The following is a 27196-nucleotide window of genomic DNA, read 5'->3' as shown; positions in this document are numbered from 1 at the left end:
ACTTCTGTGGGCAATGTTGAGACCTGACAATGACAGCGACTGAAGATGCATTGTAATTAATGCGAAACGCGTCTCGCAGGAGATAAGAATTTTAGACACCTTAGGCTACCAAAAAGGTAAAAATACTGATAATTTATTATGGTATTCAGGATTTAGCAGAAAATTTTGCCAAGTGAAATGAAGGTAAATACTTAAGATAAGAAGATTGAAACCATTAGTCTAAAGTTTATAATTTGGTAAAGCTTTATATCACCGTATCACAATTTGTTTGTAAAATAAAGTATTTTTCATTGCATTTGTCCACCCTTTTATCTATGATTTGTCATAGATGAATAAGATCTAAGGCGTCGTACAAAGTAGTACCATAGTACAGTATCTAGATTCTAACGTTATTTAATGTTTATAACAATTAAAATCAAAATTACTTTTATAACGCAGTATCAGCCATGGGAATTCCTTAATTGTCCATTGATTCATTTATTTATTTATTGCTTTTGAAAATTTTTACATTGTGTAGCATAATTATTCTAATATTTACATTGAAATAGGTTACATAGACGTTTCTTTGATCAAATTACACTTTAACTAAAAGGTAATTGCTTAGATGACAGTGCTGTATTAGGCTAAATTATGAGAGAGATATGATATGAAACATCATTTTGTATTATGAAAAAAAAAATTAATGTCAAAACCAAGGCTCATTAACAGAACAATAATATTTATTAATTTTGAAATTTGACACGAAATTATTTGTTGTTTAGGAAGCAAAACATCCGGAAAAGCTACAAATTAGTTAACACAATTTCAAAGGATTTTTTAAAAATCGATTTGACGAAAAATATGTTTTATTAAGAAATTGAAATGGCTTGCACAGGTTTATTGAGATTTTTTAAATATTGGTCGATCGATGAAGATTTTTATTTACTGTCTTAGTTTTCTCTTCTTTAATTTGTTTCTTTTCTTCCATTTTGCATTTACTTTCGATTATAATTTTGTCTTCTTGAAATCAATTCCAGGCTGAATATCATGAATCTTCCTTTTCGTGACTCCTCTCTAGAAGCCTTTTCCATTTTCTCTCCTCGTATGTTTGTCATCAAACCGTTTTCTTGTCCAAAATAAGTTTAATTTGGAGGTTATGTGCAGACACACCAGCTGTTCAAGCTGGCGAGCCCGTGGAGGCTGTCCAGCACCCGCCAAAAATATGAGTCTACCCGGCATTTAGCCAGATCTATCTACACCACCATCTGGGCTGTGATTTACCGGGGGATTGGCTTAAATAAGCGGTGTTAGGGAACAATTATGTGTTTAAAGTTTAATTTCATAGTCGTTGCGGACTGGCAAAATAGTGAGTAGATGTTTTGGCACAATATTATATACTGTAATATAAGTCCAGAGTTATAAGTAAAAAGGTTTAGAAATTGTGTGGTGACGTTGAAATAAAATGTTAAATAAATTATAAAAAATAATGTCTTTAAGTTTCAGATATCCTAAGATGGTAAATCAGCTAGAATTCCATAATGAATCCATAATGAGTAAGGATTAAGGTACTCCAATACAACAAAATTGGTATAGTAAAAAAATCGGGGAGTAATAAACCCAAAACGTTAACGTAGTCTATAGCAGAACCCAAAATTAGTTGTGTAATTAGTAAAGAACATTATTGTAAACATTGTAATATCTCTGCACTTTGATTGTACCGCAGAAAGGTAGGTGGACCTTTTCCGTCAATTCACTACCTCTAGTGGAATGTGGATAGGTTATGTTGGGTTTTTCTGACTCTATACTAAACTCTATACTAACCTAACCTAACCAAAGTTTAATCGCTATAACTTAAACAGTATTGCTAATAATCTATTGCTCCAAAAACTAGTGGTAGTGAATTAACGGAAAAAGTCCAGGTAAGCCAATTCACAAAATATTTAATATATTTAAAAAAATACAAGCCACATTAAAATGTCAAACCAAATTAAAACAGTAGTTTAATAATGTACAGTACAGTAATAATATAAGGTAAAGTATGGAAGTATGGTAAGGTACCAAAAGACTTTAATCTAAAACGGCCATTTATTTTTAAGCGAACCCCCAACACATACATTGAACCCCCCCCCTCCCCCAAATAATGGAGCTTACTAAACAAGGAGCCCCACATAATTTGATGAAATCCCCAAAACCCGAATATTCTCGCCATCTGCCGTCAGATTAGTTTTTACAACAATCGGAAAGGGCGATTATGTCAACAACTTATCAAAATGCTTAAAACCACACGAATATGAATCTTAAATGATCAAAGATAAGCAATAACAATGGCAGACGTACCTGATAGTGACAGCGAGGAGGACAATGATGACGCCGACCAGTAGCATGGCGATGAGGACGCCACATAGCATGTAGAGGCTGCCATTTGGGTCATCTGCAACAAGAAACATCGATTGTTGTTGTTAGCATGTAATTTAATTGGCAAATTTACAAGGGTTGGCTATAACTCGACCTGAAATAGAAATATAAATAAAAACACAATACCTTTAGAGATTTCCATTTTGGGTAATTCGTGGAGGGTTTGGGTCTTTGGTAAAACTAATTTGTTGACGGATGTGAACTTGACATTTTTGTTCATCAGAAGCATTAGCTTTAGATATGGCTGCAATATACGTCATAAGAACAATGCATACATTTTTAGACTGTTATTTGAAGCAAGAAATTCCTTTGTTCAATGATAAACGGTCAAATAATTGGCAACTGAATCTATCAAAAGCTTTGCATGTGGCTAGAGCTGCAATAGCTATCATAAGAATAATTTATAAATAAAAAACCTTTTTTTTTAAATGCCACGTTTTCAAACGCATTAAAAAGTAGAAAATAATTTATAAATACGTGGAGAGAATAAATATTTGTAAGAATAAAAAAAACGTGGGGAACACTAACAATAGCTAATTTACGAAATTCTTTGCCCATTGAATTATTAGCCATTTTTAACCTCAATTAGGACATATAGAATGTAAATAATACAAACAGGATATGTACTGTGTGAGCTTATTTGTTTCCTATCGACAGCTACCTCCTCCTTTTATTATTATCAATATTATCTATTTCATGCGCCCGACGTTTTTCGTTTTAAATCTTACAAGTATTTAATTTCTCCACATATTTATAAATTATTTTCTACTTTTTAATGCATTAAAAAAAGTTTTTTAATTTATAAACGAGAGCTTGCCCCGTGGTCGAAAAAAAGTATGTATTGTGCAAACTTCAACCACAAAAAATATGGTTGGTTTTTAGCTGTAAATAAAACATGTTATTGGAATTTCTTCCATTTGTTTTGATTTTATGTTTATATTTTGTTGTTATTTTGTCACCAACATGGCAACCCATAACGCCAATGTTAATATTTTAAAGTTTTAAATACATGTTTGTGCTTATTTTCGAGCCTATTTTAATTTATAAAGGGATTCTGCACATCTACAGGAATATCTTTCATTCTGTACCAACCGCATGTAATTCGGTTCATTATTATGGTCAGGCTAGCTGTCATAAGTTTTTCAAAAGTTTTTTTAGTATATAAGATTATTTTCTGTTTTTAGTCTGTAATATGTAAATATGTTAAATATATTTTGTATTGACTGTTAATACATAACAAAAATTTTTTCTGTAATAAGATGTACACAATAAGTAAGGATTGCTTTTTATGTCAACTGTAGAAAGAAACATCATTTATCCTTCCTCAATTGTAATGTATTGGCATTATTTGCCTTATAAAATTCTATAGCTTGTAATCCTAAGGTGGTTATTGGAAGAATACAGCTAAAACTGGCTAAAAGTACGCCAAGAATTGTCTGTAGGATGAAAAATATTGGTCTTTGATAAATTGACAAATGATTGACAACTATGTGTGACAAGCATTGTAGCTATCGTTGCAATGGAATCATAAGAATAACATTGTACGACATGACAATACTCTATGTACTACGTTTTATATGGTAATTTTATTGAAAATAACCAGACATTTTCACAGTTTTTTTAACGTTTTGAAACTATTCGACCCGATGTCGGGGTCGAGCGTCGGTTAGCGCGCCCACAAGGAGGGTCCCCGGCGGGACTGTTTTTGTGAGCCCCAAACTGACAAGGGTATTTCTCTTGTAGGCTCCGCTGAATGGCTTTCAAACGGTCTACTAATTCAAAATGGAGAAACTGTCTGGAACCAGTGCATTGAAAACATCAACTGATGCTTTTTATCCAACAATTTTGAAATATCTTTCAGTCCCATGTCAACTTTTCACTACATTCGTATAAATTACAAGCACGTTTCAAAAGTAGATTTATATTTTTTATTAAACTGTCGTTTTTTCCTTGCATTCCCTTGAATCTATAGTAATTTATATGTATAAACGAGTAAAATCCCATATAGCCTTAATTTTCCTTGTTATCATAGCAGTTGAATAATTTTTCATTAAATGTTTATATAATAGAACAATCTAATAACTTTGCACCAAACAATCATGGTACAAACAGTGATCGAGTAAGAAAATCATATGAGAAGATTTAGTCCCAAGACAGATCATAATTTTTGTTTAGCAGCAGCGGATAACTATGGTGCTTATAGACTAACCAACTACAAAGTATGGTTTATCTATGCTTACAGCATACTTAAACGGAGGAGGTGTACTTAAGATAAAGAAATTATTCAGACTTATATCATAGTTGTACGGTTACAACTCGATAATAAACAAGAGAATACCGAAAAAATTGACTGTACCGGGTTTTTTGATAACTTCCAAAGGATTCATCGGGTATTTAGGATTCTGGGGCACTACACGTCTAGACATCTGAATGGAATTTAGTACGGATGTGATTGGTGGCCTAGGCAGGCAGTTTATATAGTGGCGATGTTGGCCCATTTGGCTCAGTTGCTAAGAGAGAAGCAACTGGCTATATCGTACGGTGCTTTGCGATAGTGTATTTAATTGTATATAGGAAAGATCAAGAGAAAAGTTTGAAAACATTTAAATAATTTGTTTCCTACTATGCTTGTGACAGTTTGCGTTCGCATTTTGATTTTAAACGAGAACGTACCGTACATCTCTATATCATGTACTTCATCTGTATTTTCTCTATAAGAATTTCATTCATCCTTGCTATGTTCACGAACTGTAAAGACCCACATTTAGTACAACAATGGTTTACCGAGTATTCAGATTGTATTACAGAATACAAAGTAGACACGTATTGGGTTCTTCTCAACCCTTTATTCTGTGATTGTATCTTAGAAGAACCAACCACAATTGTGTGTTTAATTTGGTATAGTTTAGCACAATGGTTACAATAGTTACGCGGTAAGTTACCAAATAAATCAGCAGAAATCGTTGTAACACAAATAATTTATAGGAAGTTAGCTTGCAACAATTTAGCAACTTACCTATAAGAGCTCCGGTCTTGGATCTAGGTCGTATGAACAATGCGGTAGTATCAAAGGTATAATAATTATCGTCAGCGTCATTTAATATCTTTTTCAAATCCTTAAACCAGATCTTGTGATTATTTTTATTTGTGCATTATGTACAGTATTACTTCCGGTAAGATGTGTTGCGGACTATTTAGAAGCCGAGATGTAGCCTATGCTGTTGATACAAATTGTTTTGACGGTGAATGTTATCTTGTCACATGGGAAAATCACAACGGCAAGAAAAGAAGAGTTGTTTTCGAGAGTGTTGTGTTGGCTTTTGGCAGGTGTGTTCCATTTACTCCAGCTGCTGCCCTCGCCAGTCGCCAGCAGCCCCTGGGCAACCCCTGGGGGACCTCACAACCAACCTTTCTCATTGATCATGTTTCGCTAACGAATTTTCTCAAGATTCACGTTCAAAACTAGTGGCAAATTAACAAATATGCATTGGTTTAAAATCTTCTCGTATTCGTCAGTTATTGGAATGTATCCGGGGAACTTAAACTAAAAGTGATCAATTATATCAATTATCCGAATGATGTTTTACTTGCTTCCTAAGGTATGTATGTTGTACTGGATGTGACAAAACTATCTTTGTTAACTAAATTCAACAAATAAATGAAGAACTTTATAAGGTGACATAACAAGTATACAAAAAATATATTTAAAATTAAAGATCCATGTGATCTAGCCATCAAAAACAATGGTCATTGCGATCGAATCAGCTGTTCAAATGTACAGGTCATTGTCGTATATGAAATTAACAGGGTGGCCAATACGATCATTACGTCCTCATAAAAAACTGAGCCGTTGGTTAATTTTAAATCCAAACTTAAATTAACCTCTTTACACTGGATTGCCCAAGCTGACAAATAATCAAAATTTCTTGAAAATTTACACAAGCCTCTCTAAACCTGAAAATTGTACCGAAGACGCCTGAAACTGAAAATATGCAAATGACAAAATGTAAAATGGCAGACAGACGATGAACTTTGTCGATGGCTGCCAGCCAGCCCAGCCTAGGTACAGGAATACACAGTACAATGCACAGCCCAAGAGACAAAGCACCGACACCTTTCTCTTCTTTATGATCCGTCGCTGTGCTCTCATTGGTCTTCAGCTGCTTTCAAATTGAACTGCTTGGCGACCAAGCGATTCTGGTCGGATTGCAATTTTAATTGGGTTGCGATGTAAGTTATAACTACCCTTGACAAAGGGAATTTACTTAAAGATGCTGTAAGGGTAAAAGTATTCCTACATTCAATTCTAATAAATAGGATTTATGATGAGACTAGAATTATCTGCAACTACCTGTACTTTGAAGGAGCTGACTTGATCTTGAATCTGATTTTGTTATTGAATTAATCACCTTTCTCGCATTACTATCGACAATTACATTATGATTTCTTCTATCCGCTGTTTTTATTTCACATTTGTTGTATTGTATGAATGACTAATCTAGATTCTGGTCCCAAGGAGTGTCAGGACAGCTGATATAAGACTAGAGTGTTGTGAGTTGTGTTTCCAGCTGTTATAACACGTGGAGAACCTTGAGCCTTCTTTTCACACTATCTACGACTAGCTGAGCCTACACTCTGCCTACTTCTTCCGTCGCCTTGTGATACAACTCATTATGCAACACCACAGTTGACAACGCCGGACACCTGTATTCCCATAAATTTAACGTTTTTATAATCACTCGTAATACAATTGCCTCTTTAGTGAAACTTTATGTATTCACAGAGACTTGGGGCTATGATAATGGATAGGTTTAAAACAGGAACCAAAAATCTTCTATATATTGCTAACCAAATATATTTTCCCCTTCTCGTACTGTACTAAACCTTCTAGTTCCTATGACAGTCAGTCAACTACCCGAATAACTGCTTCATTAAAAACAATACCATTGACTAATAAACTATTCATATTTAAACTAAATACATGTACGTAACACGTTATCAACGGTTAATGATTGTTTGGAGGAAACTTTCAAAGGAGTACGTTATTCAACTACACAAAAAAATCAAATAGGTACGTAAAAAAATACAGGGAGTAGTAATCTAGCCAAAAAGAACTCTCGAGTGATTTGAATCATTGAGCTACAGGGAATATTTACGTATTCTTTAAATCATGCCTACATCATATGTTTCCTTATCTTCTAAGCACAAAAATACAAATTCTCATTGAACAAGCCAAGTTGTTGATGGACACAGTAAGGGTAGCAGCAAAATGGTACTTGAGGCGAAACTCTCAAAGAATCCTACCATCCATAAACTTACAACGGTTATGTAGAACTTTATGTTTATGAAGCTTAAACGCCAAAAGACATTTTTAAATCCCTCGCATCTGTATTTTTACCCCTATAGCAGAGTTTACACGAAGTGGCGGGCACTCTGCCCCAGGGAACTTGAAATACACTAGAAGCAGTTAACCTGCCCCAGGGAACTTGAAATACACTAGAGGAGGTAACCTGCATCAGGGAACTTGAAATACACTAGAGGCATGTAACCGTTATTTCATGACTATTTACAATGATTGTTTTGGTAGTGCAACTGAATCGCTATTACGCCTCAGTTATGTCTGCTACGAGTTATTCAACAATTGACCTGTCAGTTGACTACTGATCTCAATTGTTGAATTGTTCCGTCTCTGGATGTAATACGAATGGACGAGCTACTTGACCGATCAAGGTCAATCCGTCAGACGTAGCCAGCTTTAGTGAAGATTTAATCACAATTGGGATCAGTAAACAGTAACTCCAATCGGGTGCCCGCATCCCGCACTAGACGGGACTAGTCAAACACATGTTCTGACAGCACAGCTGTGAAATGTGACAAATAAACAATGCAGTCAATAACAAAGTGAAGGTACCATAGATTGTTGAAAAGAATTGTGTGTAGCCAGAAATTATAACAAAGGAGGAATTGTGGGGTCGGAATACAGATAAAAGGAAGAAAATCGTACTGGAGAAACACAACTTGAGAAAGGACCATGGAGATCGTGCTAAAGAACTTGAATGGAACCAAGTGGGTAAAAAGAATAGTCAAAAGGAACACTTGAAAAAACTGATGTCCAGTCTGTATGGCTGTAAACATGGTAAGAGGACAAGGTGCTACCAGTAACTGAATGAAGGTATACACAATGGATGAATAAGAGTTTGAAAGATTTCTGGAAATAATGACAATTGTGACGCTGTAAAAACTAAGAACCCATAGAAGTTACGCTAAAATAAGATAATTGCTATGGACTGGAGGCGATAAACCTTTTCAGGATATTGTTGATGCTACAAAAAAGTCCTAAAATGAAAAGCAGCTGGTAAAAGAAATAATTATTGAAGACTTGGGCGAGAACACTGGTTGAGGAGTTGAAGATTAAAGGTAAGCCATGTGTCTATTGGGCCCCATGAAACACATTTCCAAAACTATAATAATTCTCCCAATCTACATATACGTAAAACAACATGACCATAGTATATAGACTGTCAGCCGTGCCGCGGTTCCCATGGTTACCATAGGTTCTGGCGCACACCTCTAGGAGCGCCGTGTAGTTACATAGCGGGATGATGTAACTACATGGGGATCCCAGCGGTGTGTGCCAGAACATAATGGTGTATTTAATATTTAATTAAATATTTACTTCTTTTGTATATGGCCATAGCTTATACTAAAAGAACAACGTACCACTATGCAGGATTTAGGTTACAATGACAATGACGCAGTTTATACTCTATGGTGTAAACTAGTCAGGGTATCAGTTCAGTCACAGTTGGAGCACAAACAATAACACGTGTGACGTCAACAAGTCGTGGGGTTGCATGTCTGTGTTTACAAGAGTCACTCTAACTATCGCGTGTGATATACATTACGTGCACATAACACGTGCATAGATAAATCGTTACTCACACTTTTATGGTCAAGGAATGCCAATAAGGCCAATCAAGTGATGCTGTTGGATACTTCAACTTTATTGTGGGAGTAACAGCTGTTTTTATTGCATTGACTATTGGATACTCAAGTAGACATCCCATCTACATGGACCAGCTGTTGCCATAAAAAACCATTTGTTCATTAAAAAATCTTTGTTGTGAGTCAGCCACAGAATGCACCAGTATCTAAAAATAATTTGTCCACGTTATTTTTGTTGCTGACCAATTTACACAGCTGTCAGTTGCTATAATTTTACAATAAGTAATTCTATTAGTTTGACTTAAAAAGATTCGTTTAATCCACCAAAACTAATAAATTTAGATCAACAAAATCTGTCTCACATAAACTATGACGATTTTGATACAAAAAACTGGCAACAGTTTTAACATGGGGTTGGAATAGCTGTATCAACAGTCAAACGGTTTATTTACTGTTTGGTGGTGAATATGTTTTTGGTTGAAGACAGTTAACTGACAGTATTCAGTTTGTTTTGTTGACGTGTGTAATATAATAGAAAAGTTTTCGTGTATTGTTAGTATGTCGTTTTAGCGAATTTCCCTATAGGGAAGTAGCTATTACCGTAGGTCTCATGGTAAGACCTAAGCCCGGGACCGATTTACTTTTTCATTTTGATGTCCCCAGAGGCCAAAAACACCATTCGTTCAAATTTTTATATATCTATATATATATATATATATATATATATGTATATATATATGTGTGTCCATCCGCACGATAACTTGAGTAATTTTTGTCCGATTTTGATGAAATTTGGTTTGAAGGTGTAAGGCGGGATAAACTTGAATGAGTTCGCGAACCAGCATGATCGGACTATGGGAACGGGGGTTTATGGGGGGTTTTATGGGGTAAAAATAGGTTTTTCCCTTTTTTGACCCTAAAAACACAAAATTTCACAATTTCTTTTTAAACCATTTTGTAGAGCTTAAAAAAACAAATAATTTAATATATTGAAGCGTTATTATGCGCCTAATTGTTACGGAGAAAATTCAAAAAAATTGTAATTTTAAAATTCTCATGTTATTCTTATGGAGAATAAGTCAACTGTTGTAGTTTGCTTGTTTATGAACATATTTTGATCAAATTTGGAAAATACATTAATTTCTTACTAAACCACAGTACCTTTTAACATTTTACATAAAAAAAACATTTTACCCTCCCTGTTGCAGCAAACCTAAGTACTCATTGAACTACAGTAATTCTGTTTAAACTTGGAATAGGCTAAATGTGATATTTTTAAGGAGACATTTTAGTTTAAATCCAATCAGGCAAATGGAAATTCGCTAAGTCTGCAGGTTTGCTGCGGCGGGGGTATTGTAACATACTTTTCATACTGAGATAAAAAATGTTCCTGAAGTTTAGTTGGATCGAGAAATTTGAAATGATACAGTATTAAAAATCAAGAAGAGGAACTCAGTTTGAAGTAAAAAGTAGAACACTCTATAAAGCCAGAAAATGTGAATACAGTTTAAGTGGCGAAATAATTAGGAAGTGAGAATAATTAGAAGAGTTGAGTATTTACTATGAATTATGAAGTGGTACTTGATTTGCGAAAGAAACTGAAAAGTATAAAAGTCAAAAAGTATGAAGAGTGAAGAAGTTGAGCGTATAACGAAGAATTAAGTTTGAATAGGTAAAAGTGTAATAATGTATGGCGATCAAGCAAAAAGTATAAATGAGTATGAAGTGGATTCGTGAAGAAGTATGAGGTGTAAAGAGTGGAGAACCCAGCATTTTGAAGTGTGTGTTAGTAATTACAAAGGTGAAGTGTGTGGAGCAAGAGGAAAGTACAAAGTGTTAAATGATAAATGAGAACTGTCTACCGCTAAAAACAATTGGCTGCTTTTGCCAAGAAGCAACTACGATTCAAAGAGATATATTGTTAAGTTAACCAATAATGAGTGACCTAACCTAAAAACGCCAACTCTCACTTCAGGGCTGACAACACTGCAAAAATAAATAAATTATACGTAAATGTCAACAGTGGTCGATGTTTATCACTCATATTTTCAGGATTTTCAGATGTACATCGTATAACAAATCATATTGACCCGTTTCTCAAAATAACTTCGGATGTTCAAAGAAGAAATAGGACAAGAATCTAGTTGCACATCTATTGATATCGTGAGTTAGTACGGCCTATACTCGAGTTGGCACCAAAGATCAATGTTTAACTAGCACTACATCTACAACACAAGAAAAACCAAAATTAAGTTAATCTCCATATGTTTCCTAAATGAATGACGGAATCGTCCTTTTATTCTGCTTGATATTTGGGATATTTTATATTGGTCCATACAAGGCGGGTATATTCGTAAATTATGCATTTTAATAAGGAGTTAAACAAAATACATAAAAGCGCGACATAAAAAACAAAAAAGACATAAAAATGGCATAAAAAATATGCAATACCCTTTTACCTTTTATAGATTACTTCTATCTGACAAAATTGTAGCACTGCTGTAAAACGTCATCATGTGAATATAAAAATAATATAAATTTCGTTTAAAAAATTATTAAATTACTAAAAGTACTAATTTAAAATGTTTAATTTAAATATTTTGATTGTATATTCATACCATAACGAGTGATTTACCTACCTCAATCAGGCTACAACGCTACATCTATAAATAAAAGAAGACTATTTAAAATTAATGACCATAAGCTCTTGTTTAAAAATAGACTGTGGTTAAAAATTAAGGTTGAATTGACCTATTAATTACAATGTACATCCAACACTTATTTAAAGCAAGTTGGTTGACAGTCCCTGAACCTTTGGAAAGCTTTCTAAAAACGAATCAAAGACGTATGCGGCGTAGTCCAAAAGTAAATACATGTGCTAATTTATAAGCATAAAAATGACTCCTCAAGAGTAAAACTCGGTTGAGTAGGGCGGATGGAAAATGGATGTTACAGGAAAACCATATTTGTATTAAGTATATCGATAGATTGAAAAGAGATATGCCCGAAAAGATATCTATTGTGTTCCTGATTTTAAAATCCGAGGCTCTATTCTTAAAGTTTCGATGGCAGACTTTAGAAAACATTGATCAGTTTCTATGATAAGATAAATTATATACTCAATACCAACAAATGTTATAATTTTTTTGTTAAACACCCATTCATCCCCTATAAAAAAGGAGGTGAAGGGAAGAATATAATACATCTGACTTAAAATGCCGACATACAGCATACAATATAAAAAAAACATCGTAACGCATGCTTAAGCAACATGCATTTATATGTGTTGGGAGTATGACAGATTTTGACCCATTTAAAAATATTTTATATTTTATCCTGCTACTCAAATGATTAAAATACAACAAAGTTAATCCAGTATTTGTTACAATATCCATTTAACATCTCAATCAATCAACGCAATTAAGGCGTTGATTAAGGAAAACATTTAGTTTCGGGGAATTTTATTCTGTGTGCATAGACAGTTCCGATGAACGGCTACTATTTCTATACAAACTGGTGTAGGTGAGAGACTCATTGTACAGATGATGGCTTGTTCCTCGAATTCGAGCAAAGACGTACCCATTTCACGCAACAAATTCACAAAAACCACCACACTAAATTTATAACTCTAACCTTGAATTATCAGGCGTCTGTCAAGGGCAATACGCTACGGTTGGTGAGCTAGGTTTAACCATACGCATCAAAATTACAGAATCCATTGAGCATGACTAATGTTAAATGACTCAACACATATTACCGATAAAAAAAAAAACTGTTTCATAACATTGTTCAATGTGATTTTGGAAGAGATGCCAAAAGAATATGCCATCGTGGCATTCATGCATGATTTCAAAACAGTTGTGACTCTATTTGACTTTCACTTGCGTCTGCCAAGAGATTTATTCATATGTATGGCCTAGGATGATTAAACATTAGGATATAGCGCCCAATAAATACGTCTATAGAAAATATCTCTGTTATTCAAGCGTTCAGCTTATTTTTTATGCCACATGCAGTTTGGCAGATTACAAAGAAATTTTATCTGCTTCAATTTCAATGACCCTTTGGATCTTGGGAATTCACGCAAATCCACGAAGAAGCGGGTTTGCCTCACTCTTCCTACATATTCACCATTGTATTAAAGCTATTCTCATCTTGTTTCGACGAGCATTTACTCTGCAACCCTCAGTATTTCAAATCAGCATACGGATTACGGAAGTCCTTCAATTGCGTACAACCTCATCAGGATGGTTTTTCATTACCCTGGCACCCATCCAGTCTTATTATGTATCATAATTATACAGAAGGACACTTATCTTACATACTTCCTGACTAATTCGCATCCTTTTATACTGATCCTTCTAGTAAACGTGTTGTCGACGGGCTATGTGAGGATGGGGTGGATAGGGCAAATTCTAAGGGTGCTCTCATTATAAATAAGAAGAAACACCAAATGAAGTTAGTTGCCACACATCTTATTTACAATACAAACTATTTTTTTCTATTTTAAAGTAGATGCCTTGCGTAGCTTTGATACCGTTTAAAGCTGTTGCCTTTGCAGCTGTTGCTTTTCAGGATAATTTAAGAGGGCCTTCTATCCGTTCAATTCAAGATGGCGGCTAAACATGGTAATGTTCCTGAACATGCCTCTACGATACAAGCTCTCAACATTCTAAAACTAATTTGTTTTCAATTATTGTATGCTTGTTGTGTTCTTAACATATCAGAGCTTGCAGTGGGTGGAGCAAAAATAATTTTTATGTTAAAACTGCATGTGGAAAAGACTAATTTACGGATTTTCAAATCCGTCTAATCCGTTTTGTAAATACTTATTATGAAACAGTTATGAAGTTTCAGTTCAGCCAGTACTTAGTTTGGATCTTTTTAAATATTTTACAGTTTATTTTAACTCGATAAACACTTAAATAATGCCAGGATGTTATTTTTTGTATGACCATGTTTACGTGGTAAATATCCGGTGGGTGGAACCGTCTTAAGGATAGCCGGTCCACTTCCAAACCATTAAAAAGCCGGCTTATTCAGAATCGAACCGGCTATTTTATGACAAAAGTAACACAAACCCTTCATCGCTTCTCCAATCATGGTAACAAACACTCTGCGAAAATCCGAATATGAAATTAATCTGAAAACCCCACAATAAAAAACGTAGGAATTTAAATTTTAAAATGAAAACCACATGTATTACCACACAAGTGCTCTTTGGTAGTCTGGGGCCTTGATGTTGGGCGACACGGAACTGTTGCGCCCCGCCCTTGCCCTTGAACATAACACTACAACACACAACACACAATACACCTCTGTATACTGTCTGTTGTATGTTGTCTGCAATGGCAGATTGTTGTATAAACGGTAACTGATAATGTCACATATCTTTCTCTTAACCTATAACCTTAGGCGGACCTTTGATTGAGCACGTAGATTAAACGTAAATTATGGAACGAAAATCTGTTTCTTTTTTTAAAGCCGGGTTCCATCAAAATTAGTATGTTATGCCCTTGAAATGTTGAACAAAATGGTACAAACCCCATTTCCGTAAAAAAATACTGTGCAAAAGTTATTGTAATTTATGTTATTTTCCCATAAAAATCTCATAAAAAAACAACAAAATAGGATTTTAGGAAAAAACCTGGTTTTGATTAAAATTAATGTGTTATGGTCCTTATAATTTAAAAAAAAATAGTGCAACCCCCATTGCTGTAACAATAACGGTTCAAAAGTTATTGCAACTTTTGCGATTTTTCATATAAAATATCATAGTTACTCCCACCGCACCCATGATAAAGGTTGTTGACAAGCTTATGGGAAAAAGTATGTGTCAGATTGCTGATACCGTTGATTAATTTCCTGTTTATTAATATTAAGCTGTCCTCTCCAAAAAGTTGGGTTTTCCTCGCAGTTTTGATCATAATAAAATTTAGTAGCTCTAGTAGCTGGTTTGAAATTGGATCCAGCTGTCCTTCATAATTGGATTAGTAATAATGATCCTGAGGAAACAGCTAGTTCGTCAACGCTAACAAGGCATCCTCCACTAAACTTTAACAATCTTTCCTCAAATTTGGCTTAAAACACACCGAGATACAATCCCATCTTGATTTGTGATAATAATAATTGGTAATCATTTTCTCAACCCTATAAAAATAATCTATTGAAATTAATGAAAGAATTACGATATAAATTCATGAGCAATCTAACAGTTGTAAATAATTATTCCCTAGTCCATGGTAACTGTTCCTCCTGTTAAGGATAAACTTCGTGAAAATAGTTTCTTTGGTTCAATAATTTCTAACTCTGTTCATATCCACAAATCGGAACGAAAGACACAAATTCGGGAAAATGTCTTTAGGTTACAAAACCCATTATGTAGTTTTCTTTCAATAAAATTCTTTTAAAAAATAAATTTTAACTACAATTAATTTTCGAATATTTTAACAACAATTGTATTCAGAAAGAATAAATTTATCACGTTGGTTAACATGCATTGTCTATTACCAATCTGCTATCTGGGTACCGGGTCATTGATAGCTGATAGTAAAAATATTGTTTCAAAAAAAAGGTCAAAACTCTTTGGCAAAAAATTTTACAGAACTTCTCCTAGACTGCTTATTAACGAGTCTTGGATTAATTTTAAAATATCTCGATAGCAATTTAGTCACACCAATACAATAGTTTTACACGATTACAAAAATGCAACAATAGAATCAGCTGTTCCAATTAAGTCCACGTGTCGGCAGCTACCCACAATGTATTGTTTAACAATCATCATTAACTTTGAAAATATAAGTAGATTTCTAATCATTTGTTTTGATGAGCGTTTCGTGTTTACGTGCGCTGATGTTAACTAAATGCGTTCGTTCTTTTTATGGAAAATTTTACAACATTAGAATTATCTTGGTGATAATACCTGGGGCAAAAACGAAATATTATTATGTTTTACAGTAAAAAATTAAAACAAGAAACATGTGAAGCTGAGTTCAGCTGATCGGTATAGATAACAAATCTGTGAAAGAAATTTGTCGTCCACGTGATTGACAGTAAGTATATGAAACAGAGTAATCATTATACTTTTTATGAGTTTATATTGACGCTTCCTTACATTTTTTTGTGAGGTAACGGTCCAAACCCTGATTTTGAACGACGATCGCATCACTTGATCTCGAGTAGAGCTAAAGAAGGGCGTGGGATGAGGGGCAGCTCTCACTTTGACAGATTAATTAGAGAAACTCATTCCCCAAACTAGAGTTAACAGACGTGGGGCGGCACGAGGCAACGTTACAACAGAGTTCATTGTAAGAAATGAACAGTTCTTTTGACTCTGGAGTATGAGGTTATATGAAGTGAACTGTAGCCAACAAAATCATTGATATAGCTGATATATTATCGTGTAGTAGACATTTCATTTCCATGTTAACCCATTAGTGCATAACGTCCCATAAAAAGGACGCTGAAAAAAAAAAGTCTAGGAGGGATATTTTATGTTTGGTGTGGTATACGTTGGCATCACTTGTTCCTGTAGGTGCTAGTGGTGGGAGACAGCACATTGTTCTTCACTGCTAACATAACCTCACTTCTGCACATGTGAAAATGTCAAGCTCTAATTTTCGTGTTACGCATGAGGGGTAAGTACATTTTATTGTGTTTTATGTGCGGTAATAAAATAGTTATAAACTATGCTTTTACATTCTAAACAAGTTGTTGATTACTTTTGTACTTTGGTTTAGTAGTTTCAGCAACTTCAACAGTTTCTATAGTCATGTTTTCTTAAGCGTCCCATATTTGGGACGCTATGCGCCTAGACAACAATGTGTTGCTAATAGACCTTAGTTTTTAAGTTTATTTCTTACGAAAAAACAAACAAATAAATGCCTTTCCGGGGGACAGTATAGTATGCGGCCTAGAGTGGAAATGGATTGTGTTTAAAAATACTTAATAATACCTAACCTAACGTAATCTATCCGTTAGAATTTCGGCTACAGTATGGTATGCGGCCTACATCAGGTACGTGTCTGATCTTTGACAGATAGGTTAGGGTAGGGTATGTTAGGGTAGGGTAGGGTAGGTTTGGTTAGTTTGGGTTAGGTTACATCCCCAACACTTAATCCGTTCGTGAGTTATAATCAAAAAACTTATTTTTTTACTAAGAATATCATGGGAGAAAGTTTGTGCCATATGTTGGTACCATTTATTTTATACCCTTACTACAGCAAAACTTTGTTTACAGGTACTCAGTCAACGAAATCTTAGAAGAGTTGGAGGCTTACAATGATGGTTTGCAGCGTCTCATCTACGTCGTTCCACCAAATGATGGGGCCGACACCGACGCTGATAGTGACAAGTCCGATGATGAACACGAAGGAAACCTTAACCATCTTGGGCGAAACCTGTTGAACAGTGTTTGCGAGGTACAGACTGCCATTAAAGATGACAACGATACAGGTTTGCAGGATGCGAAAGGACCACAATACGAAGTTCAGACTGTCCCTACGGATAGTAATGTCGTAGGTTTGGATGAAGCCGAGGAACCACAACCAAGTACGTCTACTTTAATTACTAGTTCAGACAATAAAATCTCACTGAGACCTCTTCGAAGGAAAGTCAATAGGAAAACCCCCCCTATTGTGTTTAGTGACACAGATGATGACCCTGATGACCCTGCACCGCCCCCCAAAAATAAAAATAAAAAGGTAGGCCTAAGTGATACTGATTATGTCCCTGCACCGCCCCCCAAAAATAAAAATAAAAAGGTAGGCCTAAGTGATACTGATTATGTCCCTGAACCGCCCTCCAAAAAAAAAAAAATAAAAAGGTCCCTGCATCAACCACCAACACGATCAAAAATAATGAAAACCAACAGAATGGTAAAAAAAAGACAAAGAAACAATTGGCTGAAGAACTAAAGCAGGCTCGTGTAAACCAATGGAAAATAGATGAGCCTGCTTTTATGCAAAACATAACATGTGAACCACTGCCATGCTCAGATGAGGCAATGGAATGCGAAAGTCCTTTGGAATTTTTTTCGTTGTTTTTTTCTGATGAAGTGATTGAATTTATATGTGAGCAAAGCAACTTGTATGCATCACAAAAAAATGTTAACCTAAATCTAACAAAAGAGGAACTATTAGTAGTTTTTGGTGGAATGCTTATGTCAGGATATGCAAAATATCCTAACAAAAGGATGTTTTGGTCAAGAGAAGATGATGTTCCAAAACTACTGTCTGAGAGCATGCGCTGTAACAGATTTGAACAAATACTCCGCTTTATTCACTTAAATGACAATACCACTTTGAATCCAGATGATAAGCTTTATAAGTTGAGGCCCATAATTGATGCACTAAACACATCCTTTGCGAATCACGGAGGATTAGATGAGAAGCTATCTGTCGATGAAAGTATGATCCCATACTATGGGAAACACTATGCCAAACAGTTTATTAGGGGCAAACCAATACGCTTTGGGTTTAAAAACTGGGCAATATGCTCTTCGAGTGGTTACCTCATCTCTTTCGACATATACTGTGGAAAGAACCCTGACCGTGAAAATTTGTTTGGGCTTGGAGGTGATGTTGTTGTACAGCTACTCAAACAGGCTGAAATCCCGAGTAACAATGGTTACAAAATTTTCATTGACAACTTTTTCACTTCGGTACCTCTAATAAGACACCTGGCTGAACAAGGTTATTGTGCCACGGGAACATTGAGATCAGACCGGGTGCAGTATTGCCCCTTAAAAAACCAAAAGGAATTGCAGGAAGAAGGTAGAGGATCATTTGATTTTCGTACGGCTGAAAATGTCATGTTAGTTAGGTGGGCTGACAACAGTGTAGTAACAGCTGCTACAAATTTTGAAAACATGTCTGTTGGAACAGTTAAAAGATGGTCGAGGGAAAAAAAAGCTAGAGTCCAAGTACCCCAACCCACTTTGTTCGCATCGTACAACAAAGGGATGGGAGGAGTTGACATTATGGATCAAAATGTAGCAGCGTACAGAACTAGAATGCGCCAAAGAAAATGGTGGTGGCCAATCTTTGTCTACCTTTTTGACGTAAGTGTGTCAAACGCTTGGATTTTGAATAAAAAACTTCTTCCCCCTGACACTGCTATTGGCCAACTTTTAAGGTTCAGGAGAAATTTGGCTTTGACGCTTCTAAGGAAGTATGGAACACCATCAAGCCAGGGAAGATCATACCCAAAGCCACTTCAAGATGTGCGTAGAGATAACCTGAACCACTGGCCTGTTGAGATTGCCACCCAAAGAAGATGTGCTAACTGTAAAAAGAAGGCAAAATGTGTCTGTTCAAAGTGCAACGTGGGGCTTCACCCGAAGTGTTTCATGGAGTACCACTCAAACAATCAGGGATAAACATAAGCCAGAAGAACTCAGGTTTCAACAATAAAGGACTTTTTGGTTAACTATATAGACTTCACTATTTTCAAAAATTTGAAATAAATTAAATGTTATAAAGACATTTTATGCTGCTTTCAAAGGCAAATAACTACTTTGTAAAATAGTTTTTGTATTTTTATAACACAAAATAAACAAAACATATTGATAAAAAATTTACTACATGTTTCTTTTTACCTTAACTGTCATAAAGATGTAAACAGCACTGTAGAGATACAAAATGCAAAGAGACATCAGGATAGCCTCTGGGCATAGCGTCCCATATATGGGACGGCCTTTATTTTGCAAATTTTACATGGGATATTTTTTTGAATATTTTTTACATGTTATTTAGCATCTAATAAACAACATTCATGAAAATAAAAGTTGTATTTCAAAAGTTGAAACTTTATGCACTAATGGGTTAATGCAGCTCAATTAAGTCACGAACAGTGTCCTGCTGTATAATATTTTTCCTGCGATCATAATCATGCTTAAGACTAGGAATGCTTTTTTTTGAAGCTATAGAGTTTTATAACCATCACAGTATTTAAAAAATAGTACAGTTTAAATTGCAGCATTCTTTATCAGGGCTCATTCAATTATATTCTCTTATACAGTTGTAGATAGTTTTAATATAATACCTTCTGTTTTAGTTATTATTACTACAGCACAGACGACAAGAACATGGAAGTCAGTAAAAAAAGATGTCAACCAATTCATTTAGGACATAGATAACCAACACAATTAGACTTCCCATCCCATTGTAAATACATTATTGAAGCTCGTTTTTCGTGTCTAGTTCATGTTGATGACACTGATCGCTCGTTACGACGAAATTTTGTTTCTATTATTTTAGGGTTATTATCATGATTTGTGCTTTACTGTTTGGTTATACAACTATGGGACGAGTTATTGTTAATGATTATTGATGAGATCGTTTTATTTGGCTAAACGAGGTTTTAAATGACTGAAATAACAAGAAACAAGTTGTAAAAAACATAACATCTACAGTACACCGGACAGAGTTAACAATAAAATTAGTTTCCACTGTTCCAATAATAAAACGGAGTATGTTTACATGTTCAGGATTATCCTTTGCCCATCTAATACCTTAATAAAAACTCACATGTTCAGTATTCATAATTGACTACACAACGAATCAAGAATAAGTTCCAGCTATGGATGTTCAGCGGAGAAAATAATCCGTACTATTTGTATCGCCAACTGATGAACGAAGAAAAAACATAAGATCCAATCCGAACCAGTACTGGCCGTGGATGGTTCTAAAAAATTCTAAAATTTCCCCTATAAACAAATTGACCTTCACTACAACCCAGTTTCTGGTATGGTTGATATTTGGAACATTGCAGATAAAATACACAAACCAGGCAAATCACCATTGTTCCGTTAGCAATGTTTGTTCTTGGCCCAATAATTGTGATTGCAAAGTTCGAACTTCGAACAGTGACCTCTAATCAGCTGATGCGCTGATGCGCCGGTCAGCTGACTGACTCAGCATGCAACCAATCAGCGATCAGCATTCAGTGTTCAGCGGTTACCACGCGCTACAGCTACGACTCAAGTTCATTGATACATGTAACTTTATCAAAACTAATTTCTAACACGTACTCATTCCATGCTCCTTGCAAGAGCTTAGTTGTTTGTTTATTTATCAGATTAGATTTTTTCTATTGAAGGGTCAAAGGGTCACTGTTTTATACAATAAAAGTGGCTAGAGTTTGTACTTTTGATCGACGTTGGTATAGGGTAATATTGATGTCAAATAGAAAACAATCTATACAAAATGTTTAAAAAACAATTAACCAACAAACTAAAATAAATCAAACACAGTAACCTATATTTACGATATCGAATACGGAGCATTTCAATGGAATTTTAAAACTTCGACGGAAAAAATATGACTTATTCATATTTTTGACAGTCATTGTTATTTATAAAGATCACAAGTGGCAAATTATGATAATATTGGGAGAGTTGAAACCATTTAATTAAAAAGGGTCTTAATGAGCCTAGTAAGGCATATATATTTTTATTTTCTCCAATAAAGGATCACCGACCGTACTTTACGTTGCTGAAAAAATAATTTTGACTTTTTTACAGGGATTAGCAATTTAGTTTTTTTTTTTTTCGGATAATAGGTTGGGCTATAATATTAATATTATTAGTTTTTGTTATAGTATCCATAATTCAATGGTTATAGGCTTACACAACGAGATTAGACAGTTAGTTATCAATTAATTGATTGAGCGAAAATATGTTTGAATAGAACCATACGGCAATTATAAACGTGATTGAGAAAAATCTAAAATAAATTGACACGGGAGCTTTGGGAGTGGCAGTGGGCATACACTCTACAGTATACAAATTAAAACAGTCGAAGTTTCATAGTAACTAGACTAGAGCTCGGTTAAAATTGGTAAGTGATATTGAACACCTATCTCAACATAATATAAGAACTTATTACTGATATTTACCAGTTGAAAAGCTTTGTCATTTCTCAAATATAACTTTAAATCTTTTGATTTACATTTTCAAGGGAAGTTTTTTGAATAAAAAATTAATCCTTTTCTTCGTTATCGACAAAATAAAAAGTAAAATATTAATATATAAAAATACTACAAAAATGTTGCAACTGGTGATTAATTAAAACAATTGTACTTGATTGAACAAAATTATATCTTTTCCCCTACAGTTTTATAACCGAAATATTTACTATAAAATTCTTATTCAAAATAAAGTACCCATACTGTAGCGATCGACACGGTTTTGTTAAACAACGTTTAATCGAAGGTCATAAAAACCTGTTGTTTACACTAGGTGACCTATAACCTAGACTGGGAAGTGACATAAATTAGTACAATGAACACGCCTTAACAGTGCGAACACAGCCAGAGGAAACGATGTGATAAAAAGGTTCAAAACCAGCTGTAACATGCTATCATAGACGGGCGACCCCTGAAGTGTCAGGGGTGAAAGATAAGAGTGATAAGGGTGATAAGAAGTGGGAGGACAAGACGGTTAAATGTGGTTCCCCACTCACAAAGTTTAAAATCAGCTGTTTCCTTGATGGAAATCAGCTAGCACTGAACTTTGAGTTAGGAACTACTAGGTAACAAAACTGAAAAATGAGGAATTTTGCACCATAATACAGTTGACGAAATGTGATGAAACCTGTATGGAAAGTTTTATTTTATCATTGATTCTGAGTGTCTTTTGCAGTCTGGTCTAATATCACCATTAAGATAATTTAGATCGTATAGCTAATCAGAAGGCTGTTATTTTGTTTAGCAGAGAGGACCAAATACCACAAAACCTTGAAGTACTTTTTACCATTTTCTCGGATTTTTCTTTACAGGCTGTGCCCCACCGATACCACGAAGATTGTGTGGAACGTTTGATATTTTATTTCTTGTATTATATTTAGGGGCTGCCACGGAGCGGATGAGAACGTTACTCTAGTTCGTCATGATTGCATTTTGAAGGTTGGATATGAAGAATATTCGTAACGTTAATTTACTTGTTATTTCTTAAACATGTTGTAATTAATATCACGAAGATTATTACAAACGTTATGAACCATTGAATTTCGATATAATACTCTGTTCAATGGTGGATTTATTGCCATAACATGTAAACAGAAAGTTTCATTATATTTCCTCTCCGTAATTTTTACAGAGATGACCAATATTAATGAAACTTTGATAATTTAATTCCAATTTTTTGCAAGATGAACGTAATAATGCTATAAAGTCCACCACCCAGCCTATTGTTTAATTTTAGTTTTTTCATTCTTTGGCAGGCTTCACCGAGTGTCTGTGTCATCTCCCTAGTCTCTCTGGACCATGGGGTGACGCCCGGTCAGCAAGGTCGCCGCCCTGGCAGCCATGTTGGAGGTTGGAGGCAGACAGGTGGAGCAGAGCGAGCTTTGTTGCCTTCTCTGTCTCTCTCTGTCTACTAGAGCGTCCCTGAACCTCTACATGAACCTACGATGAACTTTGAGGGTCATCTCTACTGTACTTGCTGCTCGAAATCGAGTAAAGTCCTACATAATATGGTAGTATCGTCGTCTCGTGGTTCTTCGTAAGCGCAGTAATCGTCTTGATGGATTGTTTTACTTTGCGAAATGAATTATTAATAGCTAATCTTAAGGGAAAGTATAAAATATATAGTTCGTTACTGGGAACTTACCTACATACGACCACTAATACGGTGAATCTTTTTACCAAATATACATAAAAATTTAAATTTAAAACCCCTCAAATAGTATTGTGCTATTTTTATGTTACCAAAGAATCCAAAATCAGCTAAACAGTAGTTGGAATTTAATCAAAAAAGGTTCATCATATGTAAAGTGTTTTCTGAAACATACTTTATTAAACGTTAAAAATTGAATGCACTAAAAATGTGAATATAAAATACGATTGTTGGGAAGTATACCGTTACACGTAAGATGTACAATTATTAAGTAATTAATATTATCTCGGTTATGTATTTCAGCTGCGTCGATTATTATTATCAGCACTCCACTTAATCCCTCAACACTCGATATCACAGCTTTGCCAGATATACACTCTAGGCACTGGCCAAAGTATGACCGGCCAATATTGAAATTATTATGCGGCAAATGACGGAATGTCAAGAAACGTTCCATTTGAACTAACTGGTTTAAATAAAATACATGAACTAAATGTTAAAGTTTTGTGTCGTGTTTTAAGTTTAAAGCTAAATCGCTTTGTCATTGACTTGATATTTGTTTCTAAAATAAGTTCGTAAGTATCACAGTTCAGTGTTAAAAACAGAATAATACCTTTGACTTGTATACACTAGTGTGGATCTATGTGGACCCACTGCAGCCAATTTTTTATTACAGTAGAACTTAGTTAAATAAGCCACTGATAGTTCATGTGACTAGAGTATTCAGTTTACAACAATAAAACCTTTTACTTTAGTTTGTTGGTTAAAAAGACTACGTATTCGATAGAAATCAGTATTTGGGCGCGCTCAAGCGGAGGTTTAACTCAACTACGTCCATTTAGATTGAAAAACTGAAGTCAACCCAGGAGGACGAAATTTATCAACAGTCAAAGAAATACCCAACAAGGTATCTGAGAGAAAATCTCTCTGGACCAAAGAATTGCCTTTGGGAAAATGCACACGCAAATTAAATAGTAACTACTGTCCCTGTTGCTCGAATTCGAGCAATTGCTAAGTATTACAGGCGTTATTTTAAAACGAATAACATCCATAATTTCTGATGACTTTAAAAGATTCGACTCAAAGATTATGGAAATACTCAAGATGTAGGCCTACATAACAGATCGATATAATCAACATTTCTTGTAAATATCTTATCATTTTTCCAAAGCTGATCTTGTTTTTAGTGTTTTCTACAAATAGCCTTATTCATAGCCGCATTAGGTTGTACATAATAACGATTAGAAATAAAAAAAAAAATCTATTTCTTTTCCTTGGTGGTGTTCTATGAATTTTCTATGTTTCCATAGTTTGCAAATTCAAATTCAAATAGTAAACATTTCATTTAAACAAAGTCAGTAAATGTATGTAGCAAACTGTTAAATTAGCAAAACTTATTGACGGTTTACAATAAAGTTCTTCTTCTCACTTTTAATTTCTGACAACAGCTGGAGTTTCATAACAATTTTTTTCCCCGTGTTAATCTTATGGAGAAATACGAAACTTTAAAGGGCCCCAGGGCCTCACTCTCTAATTATTTCCCTAAAAAGAAAGTTTCCTGCACAACTTCACGTTACGCTCTTTCCAATGACACCAAAAACATGTCAATCGGTTCAGTAGTTTCGGAGGAGTAATTGTCACAAAAATCCTGCTTGCGTATTAAATAAGTATATATAGATGCTATAAAGTACAAAACACATACCTGCTTGGTTTCGATAGGCTTCGAACTGCAAATGCTTGGAGGACGAGTATTCCGAAAACATATTTGTATTGTACTAGAAAACACAAATTATCAAATACGTTATTCACCTACAACACAACACATTTGGCACTGTCACACAGGATACTTAGGCAGCACGATCACAATTCACCCTTGCAATAAGTGAACCAGGAAATGGGTCATTACCGATGAATCATCGAGAATGAAGACATTACTGTACATTATCGTTGGGAATCTACAACAATGACGTTGTATGACGTCAGGGTATGACGCCGACAACCCTTGAGTAAAGGGGAGGACCTGATGACGCACGGACACATACCAGACCTAGACGAAACGTTGTCAAAGATAACCACGGAACACCACTAGGAAGGTTTTGCATAAGAAGTCTTTAGCAAACGTGAGTTTGAAACACTGGAATACAGTGATCTACAATGAACTACTAACAGAATACACACAAAACTAAAAAGCACGCCAATTAAACTGACGAAAAACTATCTACACCTGCAAAATACACAAAAATCAGTGATGAAATCCAACAAAAACTATCGAGACGAAACTACCACACGGCAACCGTTAAGCTTTCTGACACATTTCACAGATAATCTGTTATAAACAAGTCCAACGGTCAAAAGTCCACGTCTCAACACGTTGTTTACGGAAAATGGTCGTGTTTATTGGAAATATATAAAGGTGAGTCTAAATTATTACGTAATTGTTTGTTTTCGACCGTTTTCCATTGGAAAATTCGGATACAGCGGTAGAATTTACGTTGAAAGGTCAAAAGTGATGGATGATAAGGATTTTAATTTCAGTTGTTGATTTCGACCGAACTGATAACTAACACAAATTTATATTTGTTGAAGATAAGTAGAAAGGGCTAAATCAGTTTTTCAAATAGTAATAATTCAGAAATCCTACAAAGCACATTATCAATAAAAGGTGTCTGCGCAGAGTCAAAACCAATAAAAATGTGTAAAGGTGGCTGAGCGAAGACTGAGTCAACAAGTAAAATAATTAACACCCATTATATAATTTAACAACAAGAAAATCAACCAGATTGTTTAACACAAAGGTCATCTTTTGCCGTTAATTGTAAGCTATCGTATTGTCAAATTTAAGGATGTTTTCCCTACATACTCGGCCTTATCATTGTTTGTGCTCTAAATGTTTGTTCGTTATTTATACCAAACCAATATTTCAAGCATTTATCAACCAGCGAAGGATGTATTTGTTCTATTATAACAATGTCAGTTAACGGAACCTAGTTTGTTCTAATTGCATTGGTATCAGTAAAAAGAAAAACATTGATAACCTCAGTCTAAGGTTTTACTCAATTGCTTTGCTTAACTACACCATTTTACAATATTCTCCATAAGAGTAACAAGAGAATTTTAAATTTAAAATTTTTGAGTTTTCTCCGTAACCAATAACTGTACAAAAAACATTGATATACTGAACTATTTGTTTTTCAAGCTCTTTAAGGAGGTCTAGAGAGAAATTGGGAAATTTTATGTTTT

The 27196-nt window shown here is 34.7% G+C and overlaps 2 protein-coding genes across 4 annotated transcripts in view; one reads left to right on the top strand and one right to left on the bottom strand.

Moving 5' to 3' along the window:
- LOC128989437 (uncharacterized) overlaps positions 1–27196 on the bottom strand; it is a 229961-nt gene that overhangs the window by 86082 nt on the left and 116683 nt on the right. Inside the window, exons 1-2 of one of the 2 annotated variants that reach the window (XM_054411339.1) lie at positions 25659–25734; positions 2317–2410 (exon numbers count right to left, since the gene is read on the bottom strand). In XM_054411339.1, the coding sequence (XP_054267314.1) occupies positions 2317–2410; positions 25659–25719 (155 nt within the window). In that variant the 5' untranslated portion in view covers positions 25720–25734. Of the gene's footprint in view, positions 1–2316; positions 2411–25658; positions 25735–27196 lie in introns of those variants that run through there. The other variant, XM_054411332.1, reaches the window with a different exon arrangement.
- On the top strand, positions 16883–19894 carry LOC128989430 (piggyBac transposable element-derived protein 3-like). 2 transcript variants are annotated; one of them, XM_054411321.1, is made up of 2 exons: positions 16883–16976; positions 17579–19894. In XM_054411321.1, exon 2 carries the CDS (start codon positions 18299–18301, stop codon positions 19715–19717), a length of 1419 nt encoding a protein of 472 aa, XP_054267296.1. In that variant the 5' UTR covers positions 16883–16976; positions 17579–18298; the 3' UTR covers positions 19718–19894. Both variants share the same exon structure in this region, with proteins under 2 accessions (XP_054267296.1, XP_054267297.1).

This window comes from Macrosteles quadrilineatus, unplaced genomic scaffold (genome assembly GCF_028750875.1).
Source record: "Macrosteles quadrilineatus isolate MER2022 unplaced genomic scaffold, UCM_ALF_1.0 Scaffold_1__1_contigs__length_201487025, whole genome shotgun sequence".
Lineage (NCBI taxonomy): Eukaryota > Metazoa > Arthropoda > Insecta > Hemiptera > Cicadellidae > Macrosteles > Macrosteles quadrilineatus.
The sequence above is the reverse complement of the archived record's forward strand: the minus strand, read 5'-3'. Positions and strand labels throughout refer to the sequence as shown.

Bases quoted from the DNA above. Each gene is read 5' to 3' on its own strand.
- LOC128989430 (XM_054411321.1), top strand. From the start codon at position 18,299: ATGCAAAACATAACATGTGAACCACTGCCATGCTCAGATGAGGCAATG.